Source organism: Phyllostomus discolor, chromosome 10 (assembly GCF_004126475.2).
Source record: "Phyllostomus discolor isolate MPI-MPIP mPhyDis1 chromosome 10, mPhyDis1.pri.v3, whole genome shotgun sequence".
Lineage (NCBI taxonomy): Eukaryota > Metazoa > Chordata > Mammalia > Chiroptera > Phyllostomidae > Phyllostomus > Phyllostomus discolor.
In genome coordinates this window covers 47,762,973-47,786,598 of record NC_040912.2, presented here as the reverse complement: position 1 = coordinate 47,786,598, position 23,626 = coordinate 47,762,973, and the positions used below count along the sequence as shown (strand labels likewise).

The window sequence follows — 23,626 nt, the reverse complement described above, 5'->3', positions numbered from 1 at the left end:
AAGGAGACAACCTTCATGAGCTTAGCATGGTGAGAGCAGGGATTAACCACTTCTTCACTAAGGTGGCCCATCTGGAGCATGCCTCCTCAGATTCATATAGCCCTTTTCTCAGAGAATGAATAGACACAATTACTGACCTTGTAATCTTATATAATAATATGGATGCAATTTTTAAAATCATTTATATCTTCCCCCTGTGAGAGAAGGGAAAATTAAGGAGCTTCAAAAGTAAGTCAATTTGAGAACTTCATTTATTAGGCAGCTACCATGTGCCAGACTGGCTGGCTGTGAAGATACGAAGTCATGATTCCTGTGACTCCTGTCTTCAGGAAGATCCCAGTCTGGTGGGAAAGGGGGAAACCAATCACCCTGACACAGCATTAGGAAAGCTATGGTCATGTGTGGGGCAAGGTGGGGGGTGCAGGGAGTTCTGCCTCTCCTCTGGGCCAGTCAGAGAAGGCCTGCAGAGGAGTGGAGGAGACAGGAAGAAAGCCATACATAATAATCCATTGTATTTTTTCCATCCTTACTGTGTACCATCCTCTTTACAGAAGTCATTTAATTCCCAATGAGGAAACACAAGCTTAGAGTGGATTGATTATGGCACCAAACAGCAGAGTTAGGATTTCAACTCACGGCTGCCTGACTCCAGGGCCCAGCTCTTGGGCCCTGCTTTTTACAAGGCCTACAACTCATAGTTTTTGCTGTAAACTCTGGGCTACAACCACCTCCTGGGATCATCTGTCTTCCCTCCTTGGGCTGCATGATGAGAGTTCTGTTAGGTCTAGTGGAGGCCAGAGGAAAGGTTGGTGAGAGGGGCTGACCTGTGGCACGGGGCTGACCTATGGCACGGGCCTGAGAGAACACCCCTCACCCCCTGCCTCAGGAAACTGTGAATGTGGTCTGTACAGGCCCTTCTGAGGAAGGAGGGATGGTGCACTCTCGTGTGGCCATGTGGGTTGGTTGGGGTTTGTGGGTTGGTTGGGTTGGGATCAGGAGGGATTGGTTCATGCAGCATAATGGGGAGCTTCCACCTGCCACCAGGCCCACTCCTGGCTCCAGCCTTGCAGCTGGTGACTTCCAGCCCAGCCACAGCAAGAGGAGACAAGGGCCCTTTTTAGTCCCAGGTTTGTAGGAGAAGAAAGGCTCAGCGCTGCAGCCCCTGCCCACAGCTTGCCTGCCCTCATTGATGGTGCTGGAGTGCTCACGCGCTGCCTGCTTTTCCAGTCCTCGTGTTTCGGTTTCTGTTTATGAAGCCCTCACAATCAGGCCCTGGGCATTCAAAGGTCTGGAAAATGGAAAGTGGCCACTTTTCTTTCTTTCTTTCTCTTTTTTTTTTTCAGTTTCCTAGAGGGGAGTTGAACATTCTGTCAGATCTCATGTCACTGCTTTGAAGACCCCAGGTTGATTTGTTCTATGAATTGAAGATTTGGGGTTGGGGAACAAGTAGAATCACCCTGTCAGGGCAAAGGAGAAATGTTTTTTTTATATCCCCTCAAGCTTTCCATTTGACATAAGTGATTAAAATGCAGCCAGAAACTCCACTAGCAGAGAAAAGACAAATTAATAAAAACTGTGTAATGAGCATATTAAGATTAATGAGGGAAGGGAGGACTTAAGACCAGCCTCTCCAGCGTGAGAGGCACTCCTTGGGATGTGCCACACGTCATCTCTGTAGGTGTCGTGCTGTGTCCAGATTCGAATCTGCTCGGAGGCAGTCGTGTGTGTCCTTGAAACACTGTGACTGTTCTTCCCAGTAATTTCCCACGCCTGAGTTTATGTAAGTGGAAGCCCACAAATCAAAACCGCTGCCAGTGGCCAGCTCATCTTTTTGATAGTTTTCCAAGGAAGTCCAGTAACACCCGGCTCCCTGGCTGTCGTCACAGGGCTGTCACATCCTCAGCGTCTACCAAGGTCTGTGCCAGTTACCCTCCCACCCCCACCACCACGGGCAGAGGCTCACATTTGCCTTCCTGGAAAGGGCCTGGAGTGTTGAAATTACATAAATATAATCTCGATTTTTTATTTCTATATTTTGTAGAGTCAGTTAAAAAAGCAAGCATAATTTTAAAATTAAATGGAATTGTTGCTATAATAGGGTATTACTACCTTGACATTTTTATAATTCCTATAGCAACTGAGGTGGTTTCACAACTCTGGGAAAGACTTTTAGGGAAAGCAAGCCATTTTCCAGGGCTTTCCTTTTTTCAAGTAACTAAAACCCAAAGTTGTATGTTTTGCTCTCTTTCCCCACAGCAAGCACAGGTCCCACCGGCTGCTGATACGCTGCTCCACTGCCGCCACAGCAGGCCCGCAGCCGGCAGCTGCTCCACGCAGCCTGTGCCTGACTTGGCATTCCCACTTGCAAAAGGAAGGAATCAATCCCCACTCACTCTTTCTTAAGTTTTTCATCTTTTGAGCTCTCACCAGTTGTGGCTTCATAATGTCAGTCTCAAGCTTTGGAAGGTGTCCAGAGGCGAATTCAAAAGTGCAGAGCATCTTGTTTGATCCTAAACCCACAAAACCAGCTGTCTTCCCATCTTAGAATCAAGTCCTATACAAATAGTGAATTGGGGAAGCTTCCTTTCCCTTCACTTCAGCCACTTTCAAAAAGTGAATCCTGAATACAGACTAAAGTTTATACATACACATGGCTTTGTCCAAAGTGTACCCCTCAGAAAGCTGTTTATCTTGAATAAAATGCTATTCCTATTCTGTCCATTTCTTTTCAGTACTGACTTACAAAATTGTTACCCAGCTACACAGGAGATCAGAGTTATTTTAGTTTCATAGAAACTATTCCGTTGTCCTAAGTGTTGTCTCTCCTTCCATCCCAGCTGAGCTCTGTCGCCTCCCTCCCTCCCCTGCGTTCTGGGAGAGGAGAGAGGAGGGGTGTGGGGGAGTGTGGGGGACGCTGGGAGAGCCGATGAAGGCCTGCGGGAACCTCGATGCTGTGTGGAAGTAGGCCGAGGCTGCCAGACTAAGTTGATAACTTGAGGGAGCGTTGGCTTCAGAATCAGTGCCCTGGAATCTCATCCTACTTTACAAATTGGTGCTGTGGATCTCAAGCAAATTACTTTTGTTTTCTTGCCTGGAAAGCGGAGATGATGGTAACTTCGTAGGTTAATCATGAGGATTAACTAAGGTAACGTTACCACGTAACAAAGTCTAGAAGGATGTATGTTCCTGTGTCAACAGTGGTTATCCCTAGGTGGTGTCGTTACAGGTGGCTTCACTTTCTCTGTTTTTGCCATCTTTGTTCAGTAGTGCACTGGTAAATGTTTAACAAACAGCTCTCTAAAAGAAAAGACCTGCTTTATATTGTTTGCCCATTTCCATGGTATAAATACTCCCAGATGGATGATTCAAGCTACCACCATGATTATCGCTGAATGAGTTGGGAAGAGACACTCACAGTTGGCTCTCCTAAGCTGGTATAAGCCCATCTCAACAAACCACTGTTTTTATTTGTCACTGTGCACTGAATGTTTTATTTGGGTGGTTAGCCAAGATAAAGAGAGAGAATTAATTAATAGACTACCTAGCATTGTGCTGGGCATACTAGTTTTCACTTCTTCCTATCTTTTCACCTCATCCCCAAACAAACGGCACACTGACCATGATCGCCTACCCACCTGAAGCGGTGGTCTTCTGCCATTCTTGCTCCCTACCTGCCTGGCTCTCAGAACCAGGCAGCCTATAGAGGAGGTTGAAAGGCCTCTCCACTGAGGAATAATCATGTAGGCAAGCAGATTCCCTCGCTTTCCACAGAAGATATGCTCTGAGCAGACATGTGCAAAATTGAAACTGCCCTAGAGGAAATCAAGAAAAGTCCCAGTGGAGTGAAGGGCCCGGAAAGGAACACACCCTTAGGTGACCAATCTCTGGCTGGCCTACCCTTTACCCTCAACTCCCAGTATAAGAGGTGTATGAGGCCACAGGGGTGGAGGCTCTGCAGATTTCTGAAGGAATACAGAAACAGTGGGACATCAAGTGGACTCCTGAGAGGCCTCCAAGGTCATCTGGCATGTATAGCAAAGGTACAGACACACTCCCCACACCCTGTAGTGTCTGGTCTCAGCTTCCAGCCCTTGGCACAGCCTCTGGGACAGAGTAGGTGCTCAAGAAACTATTGTTAATGCTTGTTTTTTTAATTAATGAATTTCTTTTATTCCTTTAGAGCTTGATCTATTGCAGAAAGGGTATAAGGCAGCTCAGTAAATGTTCATTGAATAAATAAGTGTCTTAGCCCTTGCCAGTTCCTGATTTCACATGTTCCTGGATATAAAATGTGACTAAATCTAAACAAGATGCAAGGTGTTAATATAAGGTTGCCAGGGATTTTTTATTATTTCTTTCCTGGCTTTTTTGTATTTTCAAATGTATCTTTAAAGAACATGGATCACTTTTATTATTTTAAAAAATGTATGTTATAAAAATAACCTGTAAATAAAAAGTAAAACAGGAGGGTAACAGCAGTTAAGAAGCGAGAGGCATCCTCTCCATGCTGTGAGGCTCTGAACCGAGGGCCCCTGACACGCTGGGTGGGCCGAGCAGGGGCCTCGTCACGCTTCAGGACTCTTGTCACAGCTCATTCTCTCTCAGCCTCTGTTTCCACAGCCCTCCCCACCCATCAGGCACTGACTAATAACGCTCCCCTCCAGGAAGGAGTCTTAGTCAGAAGTGGAAATAGAGGCAAGTCCTAGAGGGGGAAATAACAGGCCTTGCCCAGGGCCACAGACCAATTAGAAATTCAGTGCACCCTAGTGCCCAGCCCTGCCCCATCATGCACCGTGGGGGCAAGCCACATCCTTACGCACCTGAAACCCGAGGAGGACCCTGCAGTGGGAGCTAGTCTCACCCTTCTAGTAACACATCTCCCAGGCCGTGGTGGTCTCCGCTCCTTGCATATGACAAATGTCCCTGTAAAAAGCACAGCTGGCTGCGCTGAGTAGAGAACACAGAGCTGTGCATGCCTCCGTTAAAGCATCTGCTTGGTTATAAATGAGCTGTCCCCATTATCATGAGGAACTCAGCCCTTCCCTGTGGCCTAGCACTGCAACTGAGGGAGCCATTGTGTTTGGCGGGTTTTGTTAAGACACCAGTTGTGTCTAGAAAAGGAGGGCTCAGGGAGTTCGGGAGAAAGTTGTTCAGGGGGGTTGTGTCAGAAAGTATATTCATGCATACACTGTCTTAATTCCTCTGTCAGCTCAGTCCATGGTTATGAGCACCTTGCTGTCAGAGCTGAAATGTCTCTACAGCCACTGGGCTAAGAAGTGATAGGCCCAGCTGCCTCCAGGGCTCTGCCTCCACCCAGTGGTACATAAGGAGATGTGACCACCTATTTCTTCAGAACTGCTCGAGCGCTCACTCTCTCTCTCTCTCTCTCTCTCTGACTTTTGTTCACATGCCATACCATTCATCCATTTAAAGTATATTATTCAGTGGTTCATAGTATATTCACAATATTGTGTAACCATCACTTCTATCAATCTTAGAACATTTTATCACCCCCAAAAGAAACCCTGTGCCTTTTAGCAGTCACTCTTTAATTTCCCCAGGCCCCCCAAGTCCCCCAGCCACAGGCAAACACTAATCTAGTTTTTGTCTCCATAGCTTTGTCTATTCTGGACATTTCATATAAATGGAATCATTCAATATGTGGCGGTTTGTGTCTGGCCTCTTTCACGTAGCATAGTGTTTTCAGGATTTGCCCACATTGCCCTGAATGGTGTGGCTCAGTGAATTGAGTGCTGGCACCAGTTCAGTTCCCAGTCAGGGCACATGCCAGAGTTGCAGTCCAGGTCCCTAGGTGGGGGCAAGCAAGAGGCAACTGACCGATATGTCTCTCACACATCAATGTTTCTCTGCCCCTTTTTCTCCCTCCTTCCCCTACTCTTTAAAAATAAGAAAATAAAATCTAAACCCTCTACAAAAAATTTTTTTTTAAAGATTCATCCATGTTGTGGCAGGTATTAGTAATTCATTCCTTTTCATGGCCGAATAGTATTCCATTTTCTGGTGATGCCAAATTTTATTTACCCTTTCACCAATCGGTGAATATTTGGGTGGTTTTCACTTTTTTGGCTGTTATGAATAATGCTGCTATTAATTGCCAGGTACAAGTTTTTGTATGGACATACGAATTCATGCCTCTTAGGCCACATAACTAATCTTAACAATATATATCTGATCCTATCATTTCTTAGTTTAAAAACCTTCACCTGGTTCCCATTGTTCTTAAAACCAGGTTCAAAACTGCTTAACTTGATCTACAAGGCTTATGTCTTTTGGGGTCTCCCCTCATTCTTTCCCAGCCAAGAGGTTCCTCTGACATAGACTTCCCTCCTTGGCAAACCTGGGGCTTTCCTCTTCTTCCCCTGGCTGTTTGTCTATCTAACCCCTATTCATCCTGACGTCTCAGTTGACATAGACGCTCCTCTGGGGAGTCTCTCCAGCACCTCAGATGAGGTCCACATACTGTTGTGGGGCCCTGCACATCTCCTTAGCATGCACCACAATTACAACCAAATGATGACTTGTGTGACTATCTATTTAATGTTCTCTTCTTACTGTAAGCACCGAGAGATCAGGGCCCTCGTTCTTGTTCATTACTTATCCCCAGCACCTATGTGGTACCCAGCACACTTAGACACTTGGTAAACATTAGTCAGATGAATAATGCATAACAGTGGCAGCAATCAGGTCTCTTGTTTTGAGGATTCCTTTCGCCTGAATCTCCCTCACATGATGGAGAAACACAGGCAACTGCTGAGGCCAGGATGACTCCTCTTTCTCTCCCCAGAGCCTTTCTCTCCCCAGAGCCCCTCACGCACTCACTCACTTGAGAGACCTCTGCTTAAGTCAGAATGGGTTTGGAGGAGGCCCCCTTTAATGATAACTTGTACCTCATTGGCTAACACATGATCTCTCAGGACAGGCTACTTCCCCATAGCATGCAACTCAGAGCAGCCCCAGCACCACTGACTAAACCAGCCGCAGCAGCAGCCATCCATTTCCAAGAGTGAAATGAGGAGGTATTCTCTGAGGCAGTTGCTGCTCTGAGAGTTGGGGAGCTGCATTATGACTAACCACGTTCCCTTTAGTGAAGATTATTGCCTTTCTGCATGTCTCGTTTGAAAAACTGTCCTTGAGGAAACTCTAAGAGGAAACTATACACCTTCTGAGACTTAATTGCTTTTTCAAAAACACCTGTTTTCATTTCCCCCACAGATATGCATTTATTTGGCCATTATCCAGCACATGACGACTTCTATCTCGTAGTGTGCAGTGCCTGTAATCAGGTCGTCAAGCCACAGGTTTTCCAGTCGCACTGCGGTAAGTGGACTCCTGCAGCCGCTCACGGAGTATCGCCGCCCCTTTGGCTCCCAGACGAGGTCTGGCCCTGTGTCTGTCTTAGCCCAAGGCTGTGGGCTAATTCTTCCTGGGGCTCTGCCTCTGCTCTCAGGGCAACTATTTTAGGATCTGTAGTCCTCCTGCTGAAATGCTCAGTCCCATCAGAACAAATAAGACCTGCAACTTCTTTAGGCAGATGGGACTAGATAGAAACCATTTGCCCAGCCTTTCAGTGGCCTCTGCAGGTAACAAAGGGGAGGGAAGAGCTGTGTCTTAAGGAGTCACTCCTACAGCCTGACATTTTGTTCCCCTAAATGAGAGGGCCAGACAGAGTCTCCAGGATCTACACAAAGAAGGGATGGAAGTCCAGGGTAGGCCTCTATGGGGGTCATGGGGGTGCTGCCCTGAGGAAATGCCTTGTATGTAAAACCTCGGGTTCAGCCTCTCTATTACCAAGAATCCTCCTAGCTAAAAAGAATTCAGATGTTTGGGAAGTTGCTTTCCTTCTGTATTTTTATGTCCTTGGTATAATAGATTCCCTTAGCTGGCCAACAGCAAACCCTGGACTCCCCTTCAATGTAGGTGCCGTGAACATACCACAGATAAAGCCCACATTGGTCGTTCTCCTCAGGAACACATAAATAGCTGTTTACCTGAGATAGGAAGTTACTTAACCTCTCTGGGTGGGCGTTTTCTTATCTCTAAAGGAGGCATTGGACCTGATGATTTCCAAAGCTGCAATATGCTGAGTTCCAGAACAGTATGTCCCAGTCTTTTTATTTAAGCCACACTCCCTTTTGGTGAACATAAAATCCAAGTGCCCTCCTTACGTGTTAAATTTCAAAGCACATTAAATATTGTACCTTAAAATAAATCAAAGCAATTATAATGTTGAATACACTTTTGCAAACTACATGCTATCCCTTTCTCACACTCAGAAGTTCTCATTTCTCTACCCCTTCAGCTATTGCTATTCTATAACATAGGTATAAAATAAAGGGCATTGAGCTTATGTAAGCTGTCCAGTAAATGTATTTGGGACTATAGAATTCAGTTGACCTTTGAACAACACAGGATTGAACTATGCAGGTCTACTTATAAGTAAGTTTTTTCAATAACTGTACAGTTGGTCCTCCATATCCATGGGTTTCAAATCCACAGGTTCAATCAACTACAGACTGAAAACAGTACATATTTTCAGTCAGTGGCTAGGAATCCACAGATGCAAAGGGCCAACTGTATGTATTGTTAAACACCATTTTATGTAAAGGATGTGAGGATCTGAGGATTTTGGTATCTGTGGGGGGTCCTGGAACTAACCCCCATGGATTCCAGGGGATGGCAGTAGTTTTTGTATATCCTAATATCATTTATGAATACATGGCCCTGTGGTTGATATATACACACATATCTGTGTATATACTATGGGTATATTTTGTGTTTATAATATGCAGGAAGAAAATCCAAGCTTTAGGGGCACTTTCCAACCCATTCTGAACTGCACAGGCAGAGAGAGGGCCCTAAAAGTGTTCTACAAAGAGCCCTGTTTAGAGGCCAAGTCTCCTGACCCTCTGCAGCCAGCTTAGTGACCTTGGGCTACTTACTTAATGTCTCAAGGCTTTGGTTTTCTCTTCTCTTCCATAAGGAATGACTTCTGTGGGTGTTTCTAGTGCTAACATTGTGTCTGGCAGAATGAGCATGAGAGAAACAAGTCGTGTGCTCTGCACGAGCTGACCTTCTTGCTCAGTGCTGTGTAGCAAATGACCTTCCCTTCTGCCAGGAAGAGAGAAAAGATCAAACCCCTCAGGAGGGGCACTGTCAGATATTCAGTGGTGGTGCTACCAGCTAAGGTGACAGGCGGGATCAAGAGCAGAGCAGAGCAGGGAAGAGAAGATCCCGCACAGCTAGTTGGTTGGTGAATGACCCTGGAAGCTCTGTAGCCACTTGCTTTTGTGTGTCTATGAAAATGCAGATCACCCTAAATGGAATCATCATGCATTCATTCACAGGGATGTGCTGCTGTTCTGGGCACTGGGATATAGCAGCAAACAAGGCAGACAGAAATCCTGTAAGCCGTTAAAATCTTCCCTGGAAACTTAATTCAGTGACAGAGTCTTTGACAGAAGAAACCTGAAAGAGACCCAGGACCCCACTGTGCCCTGCAGAGTTCTACCCAAGGCGAGGCCCCATCTAGCCAGTGAAGGAGGCCTCTAGGCACAGCGGTGTCTATCCCATGGCCCAGGGTAGCTATGAATGCGGCAAAATGCAGAATCATAAATTTACTTACAACCTTTTTATTGCTCATCAACTTTTGTTAGTGTTTGTCTATTTAATGTGTGGCCCAAGACAACTTCTCTTCCAGTGTGGCCCAGAGATGCCAAAAGGTTGGACACCCCTGCCTAGGGAGTGGCTTGGCTGACGCCTGTGCCTTCCTCTCTCCTAGGCCTTTTGACACAAGAGCTAAGTTGAGCTTAGGGGGAGAAGCAAGTGTTTTGTGGCATCTGCTTTGAGCAGTGGCAACAAATTAGTTTGGGGGTCTGGGCTTCTGACCTTATCATCCAAAGCCCAGTCTCCATTGAGCTTCTTGCTGAACCAGCCGGCAGGCAGCAATGAGGACACCTTGTCGTTCAGGTGTGTGTCTCGTTGATTTACAGGCCGTGTTTACCAAGGCCAGGAGAGTTCAAGGCAGAGCTCAGAGCCATAGCAACACTTTGGGGGCAGTGAGGTTGTTTTAGTTACACTAAGAATTTCTCCTGTAGCTTCATGATAGTTCTTTCTTTGCTGTTTCAGTCTCACTAGTTTCAACAAGCAAATAAGAATGTCATTGTTCTAAGTGCCAGGCACTGTGTTAAGTGCTCCCCATATCTCTGAGCACATACTCTTCTCAACAACCCTAAGAGGTAAGACCAATATGATCCCATTTTGAACTTGAGGAAGCTAAGGTTTAGGAATGCCTTATCCCAGGTCTCAAAGCTAGGCAGGTGCAGAGCCTGATTCTGAACACTAGCAGCACTCTCTCCAGAGTCAGGGCAGTGCATGCTTCACCCTCTTGCTAGTCGTTGTCCCTCACCACCTGTCTGCAGAGACCACATGCTGTCCCTGCCCTGCCCGAACTCTGAGGCCTGAGGCATTCACCTGCCAGGTAGCACTTCATACATAGTACGGGGATTCAAACTCATTTTTGTTAGCTGCAGAGCTCTTGTTAAATAGAATCTTATGTGGAACCCCAATCTATAAGTATATATACAGATCAGACCCATTGGGGTTGAACTTGGCATGGGTGCTTGAGCCACTCCTGACCTGACTTACCCCTGACCTGCCAGGCCTCCTCCTGCCCTCCCCACCTGCCAGGCCCTCATAGAACAGCGTTTGAGGTTTGTTGTAGTGGAGAGAATGTGGGCTTTAGAGCAGATTAAGCAATTCACATGACTCCTCATTAACCTGTGTAGGCAGGTTGCCTCTTGTCTCTCCATCTTGTCTACAAAATGAGTCTTCTGCCTGCCTCATGAGGCAAAATAACAGATGTAAGGCACCTTCTTACAAATACACACAGAGCACGGACCCATTTCCTCCTCTCTTCTCCCCATGGCGTCTTTCTCTCCTTTGCCCCATAGAACTCTGTTCTCCTGTGCCACTTCCCACCCCCTGCCACACACTTCAGTTACCTGTGGACTGTTTCAGACATCTAACAGCTTCTAGGAACCTCTCAGGACCAGGGATGGGCCTTTTCAACTCTGCATTCCCAGCACCCAGAATCATCACGAAGCAGAGCTGCAGTGCAGTAGGAGGGACACTGTCCAGGGACCAGCACACCTGGGGCCAAATCCCAGCTCAGCCTCTGCTTAGCCCTAGAACCTAGACTTGTCATCTTGTTAGATGGCAGGGGACTAGACTGTGTGCTCATTCTCAGCACCTGTGATTCAGCTCCTGGGTTTTGAGGGTCGTGGCATATACAGAGAGATGGGGGCACGGCAGCATTCAAGATCTTGGTCTCCTACTTGTTTAAGTTTTAAAAGTGTGCTTGTGTGCATGTGTTTAGGCATCTGATTCTGGGGGCTTTGGAGGTCAGAGGTAATGTGAAAAAGCCATAGTAGAAAAATCATGAATTTCAGAGTCAAACAGACCCAGGTTAGACTCTCCACTAAATTTACTAGCTGTGTGACCTTGGGCTAATTATATGACCTTTAAGAGCCTCATTTTACTCTGCTATGAAGGTGATCGTCCTTGCCTTACAGAGTTATAAGAGAAATGGAGATAAAGTAGTTTCCTGGCACATGGTAAGGAAATAAAGACAGGGTAGCTATTATTGTCAATAAAGTGTGGCTATTTTTTATTAAGTTGAATGTTTCTTATGAAAAATGGGAAAACTAAATTAGTCAAGTGCTTCCTGTCTTCATTTCTTGCCCCATCTCAGGGGACGTGCACGGTGAGGTTAGCCGGCTGACTGTGGCCTGTGATTCATCTTCTGCTTCCCACACTCTTGGAGGCGAGAATTGTCGGCCTGAAGGCGATCACGTTGCCAAGAGTCCCAAGGAGCTGACTCTCTAAATATGTTCATGTTCACATTAGGACCCAGCGTCAGCTCCCAGGATTTCTCTAGGGTCCCTACCAAGGTCCAGCCGGCCTTGGCCACCTTGTTAGCTAGGGGTCATGTGAAGCCGCCTCCCGGGACTGGCTACATTCCTCCTGCTCCTGACTTGTGCCCCAGGCTGGTGTCCCAGGCGTAAAAAGTTTGGGAGACCCTCTGCTCGACTTGGGGTGGAAGCCCTCTGGGAGCCACCGTCTGCGCCCCACCCCGTGTGTTGGCACCTTGGGTCTGTTTCCTAAGTCTGTACAGGGGCCCTTTAGGTGCTCTGTAAACCCCTTCCCAGAAGACCTAGGACTTTAAGAGATTCAGTTATTTCTCAAGTCCCTTAGGTGAGTGGATGAAGCTGTTTAGGGATGGCTGTAAAAGGGAGAAAACAGAAACAAAAAGCCTTCCCTTGGCAGTCCTGATCCCACTCGGCAGGCAGCCCAGTCCCAGGTGGCGGCCCATGCACTGGCAGGGTGTGAGAGCCTTGTGGCTAGGAACAGCCGCTCTGGGGTCAGTCTGCTAGATTCCAGTTCCAGCTCTACCATTTACTAGCTCTGTGACCTTGGGCAGGTCGCTTTGCCTCTCTGTACTTCGGTTTTCTTATTCTTAAAATGGGGATAGTAGTTTGCCTCATAAGGTTATTATAATGATTAAAGGAACCATAAATGGATGGTACTTAGCACAGTCGTGAAACAAAGTTTGCTTTTAAAAAAAGTTATACTATTGTTAACCAAGTTAAGTGTTGCAGAGACTTTTAATGAATCCTTGTCCAAAGGGTCTTCACTTGTGATTGCTGCAGAATGGGAAGGTGCCATGTGTGACTCTCCCTCCTGTGTGAGTACTGTGTTGGGTCCCAACCTTGGCCCAGAAGGTGTTGCTGCCATTTCTTCCAAAAAGAACCCTCTGTGTGTGGTGTGTTCACATGCCTGTGCGTGTGCTCACATGTGTGTCGAGGTCCAGTTGTGTGCACAGGCTCAACACAAGGAGGTACAAGGTGCCTACAATAAAAAATACTTCATTATTTTTAGTAGTAACATATTTTTATCAATCAACTTGGAATATTATAATTAAAGAAAGCCCTGGCTGGTGTGGCTCAGTGGATTGAGTACCGGACTGTGAAGTGAAAGGTCACCAGTTCAATTCCCAGTCAGGGCACATGCCTGGATAGCGGGCCAGGTCCCCAGTTGGCAGCATGCAAGAGGCAACCTATGATGTACCTCTCACACACATCTGTGTTTCTCTTGCTTTCTTTCTCCCCTTCTCTCTCTAACATGAATAAATACAATTTTAAAAAATAACTGGTGAACCTAAGTTGTAATTTTGTAATTGGGTTTAACATTTATGAAGTTGTATGATTTGCCTAAATGAAAGGAATGTGATTTTTTCTGTTTTTATCTGCTAATATAGTTACATAATGAACTTAAGTTACAGTGGGGTTTCTCAATAGCAGCACTCTTAGCATTTGGGGCTGGATAATTCTCTGTTATGGGGCCGACCTGTGCACTGTAGGACAATGAACAACTTCCCTGGCTTCTATCTACCAGAAGCCAATGGAAGCCCCCAGCCCAGTCATGACAACCAAAACTGTCTCCAGGACTTTCCAGTGTCACCTAGGGAGCACAGTCACCCCCCATTAAAAACCACTGCCGTAAAATATAACACCCCCATTTGTCATACCATATTCTATGCTTTTCTATATTTAAAATTTTCTCCCAGTTAAAATGTGAGTATGTGCACATGTATACTAAGCTCAGAAATAACTTCTCTGGAATCACGTGGCAACATGTAGAAAGTTTACTATTTCAGCTTCCACAGAGCTGGTAATCATCAGGATAATTTCCTCCTCACAATCACATGCAAAGCCTGAAACAAGGTATCTTCCAGAAGCCCATAAATTGTGTCCTTACTACTTCAAAAACAAAAAAGAAAAAAAGCAAAAGAGACAGTACATCTAAACACACAGATCATTCAGAATTTTTCAGCCACATTTGGTGCTTGCCCTCTAAGCAGAGACACATACAGCCCCACACCCCATCCATCAGACAGAGATAATCCTTGGATGTCACTGCTAGTTAAAAAGAAATGTATTAGAACCAAAGAACCTAGATGTCATTCAATAGATGAGAGGATTAATTTTTCCCCTCTTTTCAGAGAGGGCTTTTTATTCCCTTTTCTGATTATATTTTTGAATGCCCTTCAAGTAGCTGTTTTGCATGTTGATGGTGATGCAGTAGAATTTAATGAACTGTGAGCTAAAGCAGAGAGGCTGAGCTGCAAAATAAATGAGTGACAGTGACTTGCTCTTGGAAGCTGGCACCTTCATTCCTTCCATGCATATCCAGACGCTGATACTGGCTGGGTACTGAGAGCAGCACAGCTTAGCAGTGCTACACATGGGAGCCTCATTGATGATGTTCCGGGGTTTTCTGCAATTGTTCTTTTTATTTTGTCTGTCTCCACGTGACCTTTAGGAGGAACCAAACTGTGCCTCTGAGCTCTAGAGAAAGTCAGCCCCTTCCAATGTCAGCACCCATTGGCTTCTGGGGGACCATCCCTGGGTAATTAGCCTGCAGAACTCTTTTCCTGAAGGCACCAATTGACACAGCGCAGGGCTTGGTTTTTTTGTTAATTAAGTTGAATTTGTTGAGATTAAATTTCTTCTGTTGTTATTGTTAGTTGTCTTTTATGAGACTAGATTATTTACCTCGGGGAACTATAAAATAAATAAAGGAAATTGGTCTCATCAAACATATTCTTTGTCAAATCTGACAGTATTGACTAATAAGACTTGGCAAGAGCATGTGAATCTGCGCAAACTTTATTTTGTCCATAGGATTCTTTTTAACTTTTTTTAATTTGATGAATGTATCTCTGATCCAGAATTAACTCTTAGGTTGATATGTCTTTGTGGCTCCCTATGATCAGAAACAATATCTGCTGTTGTTTCTTTTTGTTGCATCTTTCCATTGTCTCTGGTGAAGTGCAGGTCATACTATAGAGCCTAAGAAAATCCTTGTAATAGATCCTAAGGAAAGTGATGACTGATTGATTAGCAAATGGTTAGACCTTAAGTCAAGGGTTACAACAAGGAGAACCTACAACGAAATACCGCATTTTATTCCACTTTAAATTTTTATATTTTTGAACTCGCTACTGCTCAGATTAGAGTTAATGCTGGGTCTAGAATACAGCAGGGTGACCTGATCTCAGACCCTGGCTTTTTGGTTGAACTCCATTAATGGATGCTAAAAATGACAATAGCAGTAAGGCCAATACACTTATTGAGCCTTTACATGTACTAAGTGTTTTATGTATTATTTAGTCCTGTGGCGGCCCTAAGGTGCTATGGCCTTGTTATTCCCATCCCACACCCAAGGAAAGGGAGACTCAGGGGATTTAAAAAAATTTACTCAAGATCAGGCAGAACCAGGATTCCAATCTCTGTCTGACTCCCAGATCACTTTAACTACCAAACGATGGAGTGTTTTTGGATCTGAAACTCTCTGCAACATCTTAACTAGACTTTAATATAAAAAGGTCATTTTGGTTTCCTGTGGGATGCCGGAGACCAAATGACAGCTGCCTGGGGGCAGTGGAGCCCTCTGTCTCTCCGTCACCTTTGTGAGCTGCACCACCATCCTGTCTGCTTCTTGGCATTGGTGACAGCCTTGGGCACAGTTTTGACGGAGAGAAGAAGGAAGTGAGCACACTCACTAAATCAGTTACAGTGAATGTGTTCAGAGCCTTAGCCACAGCATTTTAAATAGGCCTTTAAATATCAAAAAATAAAAAGCCTAAAGCTGGTAGAAGTGGGGTGGGCACCACCATCAGGTCTGCCTCTAGTTTCTCATTTATCTCTAACAAGTGAGCAGACCATGAGACCCACAAACAGTAGGTGACTTCCTCCAAATTCACTGAAATTCCCTTTTCTCTTGCATGTTTCTGTGAATTAAGTAGGACTGTTATAAGTGGACAAATAGCCAATGTAGTGATGCAGCTCAAGTTCAGAGATAGATTACTAGGATCTGCATAACCTTAGGATTATTGAATTCATTTTAAATGAAAATAAACTTCTGCTTATAATCTCATCAAAGCCTTTTTCTTGAAGGCTGAATGTCTTGGATTACCTTCTTCAAGTCACATGGCTTTGATTCATTCATTTATTTGGAACACGTTTATTGAGCACCTACTCTATGCCAGGCAAAGTTCTAGTGTCTACAGATACATTGGTTGAACGAGACAGGTAAGGGCATGGCTTTCTGGTGAGTTAAATAATATAAACAAAAACTTGGCCAAGCCATGTGGCCAACTGGCACAAGAGTGGCCCAGCAGAGAGCCCAGCAGGTGGGGTGTGCTTGAGGGCTTTGGGGAGTAGGCGGGACACAGAACTGCAGAGCCCTCTAGGCCAGAGTCTGGAGTTTGGGTTTTTTCTGGTTATGGTGAGAAGACACTGTTGAATGAGGGAAAGACATAATCTGATTTATATTTTTAAAAGATCACTCTGGCTACTTGGAGCCTGGGTAACTTTGTAAGGCCTACTGCATAGTCATGCAGATGAGAAAAGGGTAAACTTGAGATCCATTTTAGAAATGCAAAAGGTAGAATTTAATGATGGATTGAATTGGAAAAGGGTAGAGTCAACATTTCAGGTTAGTTAGAAGGAATATAGCCAGTGATCTGGCAGGAAAAGCAGCAGAGGATGACGACCTGGAAGCCAAGAGAGGAAAGTGTCTTGGAGTCCTGGTCAAATGCAGGAGGCTGAGTGCGTGCGAGGAGGTTACTAGATTTGCCACCAATGGTTGTTGACCTTGACAATAACCATTTTAGTTGTGGTTGGGATATTTTTCCAAGTTGAGGTGACTTCATTTTTACATCACTCATAGACCTGTTTTTAGGCTTGCAACACCCTAGGGTTTTTTCTGCATTTCTGCTGAGCTTAGCTGACACCCAACCCAATTGTCAGCTGGTCCCTCTACCCCCTGTATGTCTGTGTCCTACAGCACCGATAACTGCAGCAGAGTCACCTGTGAACACTAGATGCTGAGCTCCTGAGGACTACAACTGTGCCTTTTGTGTCCCTGAGTCCCAGCATGGAGCACATTTCCTGACTTGTAAGACAGACAGGTGGAAGGAAGGACTCCTGAAATCCCAATTCAAATCTCTTGGCCTTCTCCACTTCACCAGTATTTGCACATATGACAGCTATTGCAAATGTCTGTGTACTTATCCATCCCCGTCTCTCTCTCTTTCTCTCTCTCTCTCTCACACAAACACACACACACCTCTGACTGGGTGATTCAAGGAGCCCTCTCATCATGTTCAGTGTTATGTTTCCAGAGTCAACATAATGAGTGCAGGATCAATAGTTGGTGCTCAATAAAGGAGGGAGGAAGCAAGCAAGGAAGGAAAACTGGCTTGCCAGTTGTGAAAGAGCCAAATTCCACATGTAGGCGAGTACGTTCATTGAGAAGATAGCACTCCTGGAAAGAGAATGGCCATCTCTGTTCAGATGCTGTTGGAGAAGCTGACACGGGAACAGCCCCTCCTCACTGAGTGCTGGCGAGGCTGCCACTTTGATCCGGACCACAGCGGAGTTCTGAAGGGCCTGCATGGTGACGTGACCCCCGGCCTCTGACTCATCGCTGGCTGGTCCTCTCAGCACAGGCTGCTCCATTCCTCAGAGCTGTATCAACCGAGGAAAATTGAGGGAACAGTCATTTCTTTATTTAAATCCAAGGAAAGAATGTTGCCAGCACAGCTTCAAAGGTCATTTGGGAATTCTTCCCATCCTGAGCAGTGAGTAGAGCAGCACCTCCCCAACCAACAGTGTTCCTTTCCCAAAGAAGTAAATCAGTGCTCCGACAGCTCGAGTCTGGGTGGACACACACTTGAGAAGCATTGTGAGCCAGACTCCATTCCAAGGGAGAGTCACAGCAGCAGTTAGCCTGTCACAGCACTCAGAGGTCTTGGGGTACCAAAAAAACACGTCTCTTTTGCTTTAGAGTTTCATCACTCTTAATTTGTCTGAATTCAGCCACGAGCACTGGGTAATAATACCAATAATAATAATGCACTTTTGTTTCTAATAATGTGGCCCCAGACAAAAGCCCACTCCTTTGCCTGGTGCCTGAGCACAGAAACAAGGTCTCTTCCAACCCTAGAGGAGAAACCGGCCATGGAGAGTCCACTGTCCCCAAACTGTGTGGACTGGATTTTATGAGCAGAAGGGTATTCAAGGGTGGTTTTCATTCTACATGATTCGTGCCTCATATCCAGACACTTGAACCCAACTCCTGTCCAAGCCACAGCTCACTGTTGAAGTCTTCCTCTGGAAGAGCCTCTGGAGCGTTTGCTCAAAAGCTCACTCTCAGTGCTTCGCCTGGGTCACTGACAGCTTCCTCCACAAGTGTCACCTGTGAGGGACCCGCACGGAGGCTGACCCTGGGGATGCACTACTGTTTCTAAAGCCAAAGTGCCTCTTAGCATCATTGCGTGTTTATGATGGCAGGCTTTCTTCCCCCTTCTCCAGAGAAAGGAGCCATTGAAGTGATGTGGCAGCTGAAATTAATGGCATACTGGAGTCAAGGAAGTACTGTAGTTAACATTCGGTGTAAGACTCTCCCTCTGCTCCTTCACAGGACCAGGCACTTCTGAAAAATGAGTGCAGATTGGGCACTGCTGCGCAGGAGACACGTGGGAAATGAACAGGTCTGGGGGAAATGTGAATGTGAGGGGGGAGTGGTGACAGAGTGAGTAAACTGTTTCACTTTGATGGATCCTACTTCACATGGAATGAATAATAATTTTTTTCCAGAGAAAGCAACTGTAGTGTTTTAAAAAACTGGAATGACAGATTCCTGAGGTTTGGTTTCTGATTAACCTTGTTATTTGCTTGTTTATTAGCATCATAGATGTTTTGCTTTTCTCCGCCAGGAATTATTTCTTCAAATTACTGAGCCTTCTCTATGGGTGCATTTTTCTAAGACAAATGTGGTTTCATTCGTGTTGTGGCTGTGGTTTCCTGCTCAACTCTATGTGGCCACCCCACCCCATGCATAACCCTCTTCAACAAGTGCCTGTCCCCACCAGGAGGAGCACTGTGGCATCAGTCCCCATTAGTAAGGTCACGTGGATGCTGGCCCTGACTGACCCCTAACTCAGTGACCTGTGTTACTGTCACGTGAGGACATCCTCCTGATGGTGACTCCACATACGAGTGAATCAAGTTCCTGGTGTGTTTTAAGGAGGCAGAACTGGACAGCAGCTTTTAAAATTCTTGTGCCACTTTCTCAGCCGCCCCCATCATTTCTTACGACTTGAGACACCCTATGGTTTGGTGGTGAGGAGCCTCCGCCCTCACAGTAAACCTTTGCCTCAGCTATTCTTTGAAGGGGGTGATGTTGATGTGTGTTTGCTAAGAGGGGGTGGGTGCCATAACAGCTGCCCCTCTCTGTGGCTTGTAATGTTTGTGAGCCAGGAACCCACTGGCTGTTTCAACCACCACTGGTGCCTACTGCACAGGCGGAAGATCTGTGGTCCTCTTTTCTCTTCCTACTGTTCCATCTCCCTACCCCCACTCATCTGAAGAACTGGCAGATCTGTCATCAGTGATTTGATCAGTATTACTTTGATCCTGCATTTCATCCCTTTTAGGTTGTTTGGTGTTTTCCTTTTTAATATTTGTTCTGTTATTCAGCAGCACAGCCCAAGGGGAGGACCTTTGGTCTGGTTTTGATTTTGTTTGCCGGTGCTCTCTCCCCCACAGGGACCCTCGGACCTATATTTATCTTGTGAGTCTCTTATGCAGCATTCCCTGATCATTTTTCAGAAGTGCTCGGCCCTGTGAAAGAGCGGACAGAAGGTCTCATACAAACTGTTAACTACAGTATTTACTTGATTATGGGATGCTATTAATTGTATGCTGCCTTGTCAGTTGAATGGCACCTTTTCCAGGTGCCAGGAGCACTTCCAGGACAGTCTGTTTTATCCAACCTGATGAGTAGACAATAGCAGAGCAGGGCACGGTCTGAGATCTAAGCCAATAGCAGCTTCTAGTCCTGCATGACTAGGTCATAATTAACCCACACACATCCCCCCCATTCTTCCAAACATCAGGTACGTCGTCATCATCGTCCTGTTGGTTTAGAATTTAGTTCAAAGTACAAACTAATGAAGCTATAATAGCTTGGGGAGTTTCCTGTTTCTGGTGATACCCCTGACAAATGTTATGGAAATTAACCTGGTCCCTTAGCAACTATGCCACCCATAGAAAAAAAATCACACCAATTCCGAGTGGTAATTTAGGGCTTTTAGGTAATTTAGTTTTAGTTTTCAAATGTAAAGTGTGATAAGGGGAAGCCTTATGATTGTTTTGTTTTTGATTTCTAGTTTAATTTCTGATGGCCACCAGAGAGTATGACTTATGTTATCCATTTTATAAATTATGATACTTCCTTTGTGACTAGTTAGTTGTGATCAGTTTCTTTAATGTGTCATACGTGATTAGAAAATTTGTATAATCTCTCATTTTTTATGATTCATATAATCTCTCAACCATTTTTGTCTGCTTGCTCTGTAATTTCTGAGAAGGGAGTTTTAAGTCTTCTATGATGGTTGTGAGTGTGTCAGTGTCTCCTAGAATTCTAACAAGCTTTTGCCTTACAGTTTTGGGGCTGTGCTACTGCATGCATATAAGTTCATAGCTCATATCTTTTTAGTGGTGGAGTCTTCACCCCTGTTAATGCTTCTGCCTTAGGTCCCATTTTATCTGATTAACAATGCTACCAAATTTTCTTTTGGCCAATATGTAGTTGCCTTATCTCTTTCCAATCTTATTTGCAACCTTTTCTGTGTTATTTTGTTTTAGGTGTCTGTCTTGTAAGCAGTATATAGCTGGCTTTTTTAAAAGTTCAATCTGATAGTGTCTTATAATAAGTGAGTTTTATCCACTTATATTTATTGTGATAACTTCATATATTTGGACTTTTTTATCTTTTAATTTGTGTTTCTGTTTATCTTCCATTTTATTTGTTTCTCTGTACTCCTTTCCTGACTTTCATTAGATTAGCAAAGTTTTCTTAACCCACTTTCTACTTTTCCCTCTGCTAGCTTAGCCTCAATAGATTTTATTTCTAAATCTATCTATGTATGTAAATATCTACTTATGCAGTGATTGCCATTAAGTTTTTTGCATGCATACTGAAGGATATTTTTCTTCTAATAAAGACTACAGTTTTCCTGAATCTTTCTTCTCAAACAACACAAAGACCTTTGCATACTTTTCTTACTTAAAGCCAACTGGTAATTACAACAAAGAATGAAATTCTGGCCCAAAACATTACCCAGCATTCTCAGCGTCCTGCATGACAGGGGGATTAGAGGTATCCTGATTGATTTGTAAAGTATGAGCTTTACACTAATTTACTCCATTTTACACCCTGGGATGCTTTGGGTTGGCTTTCAAGTTCAGAATGATATATTCATTCCCAGTTCATAAAAACCTATCTCTCAAATTCCTGAAAGTGTTTCAAAGTAGGATTGGACACAAGAGAACTCAGTATCTTAGGGGTCCACTGCTAGGGCCTGTTCTATAAATCCTATTTTTCATGTGTAAGATTTCCAGTGAGCTTCTCCCTGTTAACACCTGCTTACTTGTACCTCCATTCCCACATTTTAATGTGCATGTGAATCACCCAGAAGTTTCTTGCTAGAATGCAAATTCTAATTTAGTAGGTCTATGTTTCTAACACGTTTCTAGGTGATGCTGGTGCTTTTGGTATGTGAAGCACACTTTGAGGAGCAAATGCTTGGAGAATAAAATTTACCTGGGAAAATTGGGGCTTCAGCTCTAGGTAAAGGTTTCTTGATACTTGATAGGACAGCAGATACTAGAAGAAATCGTCTCTTTGAAGTAGTTTGGGGTTCAGGATTGTTTTATTTCCAAAGCCGTCCCTGCTGGAAGTGAAGGTTCATTAGCCCTCTGTGAAGTCCCTCTGGCCTCCATCCCTCTGGAGGTCAGCACAGGACATGTTTCGAGTCTCAGGTCTTCACTGTGTCACACAGATGAGACTGTGAGTCAGTGCCCAGAGGAAGCGCCTGCCTAGGCCCAGGGGCAGGCTTCCTGGTAATTTATGTTTAAGACAAGCTTTTAATAGACATAGACTTTTAAATAGTAACCAGGAAAAAGATTCTCTCCTCTTAACGGGTATCCATTTTTAGGACTCAGCTGTTGAAGCTCAAGGGTAGCATTAGGCTTAAGTTTAATCTTCTGTATACCGTAATTTACAGCGCTGAGTAAAGCATTGTACGTACAACTATTTCAGTCATTTGCTGTGATAAATAGCTATTGCTCTTGGTGGAACAGAAACGCCATCTCTGCTTTCCATTTATGAATATTGAATGGTCTCAGGCAGGCTTTTGCTGTAAGTTTTTAAAGGGGAAATCCCCACTGATCACATCTCCTCCCTGGCCCAAGATGTAATTTCCCTGCCATGTTCAGCAGTTGGCTCTGGATCCAAATGGCAGCTCTGCAGCACATGTGTGTTCCTAGTGAAGATCGCAGAGCGCTTCTGATGTGCAAGTCCTGCTGAAGGCTGTAGTTTTGCCCTGAGTGTCTTGAGCCGTTAAGTGGAAGATAGTGGCAGGAAGCCACCAGCAGAGACCAGGGAAATATCTTAGAGGCGATAATCTGATGCAGGATAAATAGACAGAGTGTGATTCTGTTGGATCCCTGACAGTAAGAAGGTGGTGTCAGCTAGGGAAATTGAAAGTAATGGAGGCAAAACGGGCCGGGGGAGGGGGTTCCTCAGACTATAAATCTCTAGGGATCCACTCTAGGAACACAAGAGACACACACATTTTCCACTAATCTTCCCTTAGTTCACGTACTTTATTCTCTGCCAGCTGGGAGGAGGCAAATGGATATTCAAATATGAGTGACCAACTTGTCTCGGGAAGTCCCTTAAGTTCAAGTTGGCTGATCACCCCATTCTCAGGCTTCCAGAAATTCCCCCTCTTGGCCTCCCCCCACCCCTAATTCCATTCTCTTAGACAACCTTTCTGAGCCAGAGGGACTGAAATCCTGAGCCTGGCATTCTTTGATTTGTCTCATGTTTCTGAGTACCCACTAGGTGCTGTGCATTGCACTGGTGGTGAGATAAGGACTGAAAGTTGAACATGAGTCAGTGTAGTGAACAAGTGAAAACAGCGTGTGTTGCCTGCTTCTGAAGGCTGTGGTGTAGACTGCCTTCCGTGGGCATGCTCCCAAATGCCACTTCTCAGCCATATCTCTAGATGATTCTTTAGAAAGCAGAGATGAGAAACTTCTGTTCTCACTACCACATTTGAGGGTGGTCATAGATCTTTAGAAATATTTATAGCATTTGTCATTTATGAAGCACTCTCACATAGCTCGTTCATTTTGATTTTCATAACTCAGTAAAGTAGATGGGTGGGTGCTGGCTTCCCTGATTTGGAAGCTCAAAGGAGTTCAGTGACTTTCCTGAAGTCACAGAACTGAAGTGGACAGAGCTGGGGCTGACATGTACTCCAGACTCAATACTCATCCCAGTGCATTTTCCATAAACAGAGATTCCAGTCAAAAAAAAAAAAAAGGAAAAGCACCAACAAATTCATGCCTCTTAGAGGCAGATTTGCCTTTATGAAACTTCGAACATTTTCACTTTCTAATTCCAGACT

General features: G+C 44.9%; 1 protein-coding gene across 8 annotated transcripts in view; it reads left to right on the top strand.

Moving 5' to 3' along the window:
* Positions 1 to 23,626, top strand: part of ATXN7L1 (ataxin 7 like 1) — a 229,369-nt gene that overhangs the window by 61,156 nt on the left and 144,587 nt on the right. For all 8 annotated transcript variants that reach the window (XR_004899653.1, XM_036010755.1, XM_036010754.1 and 5 more), the window contains exon 3: positions 7,234 to 7,338. Coding sequence is in view for 7 of the 8 variants with exons in the window: in XM_036010755.1 (XP_035866648.1) it covers positions 7,234 to 7,338 (105 nt within the window). In the remaining variant the exon portion in view is untranslated. The remainder of the gene's footprint in view (positions 1 to 7,233; positions 7,339 to 23,626) is intronic.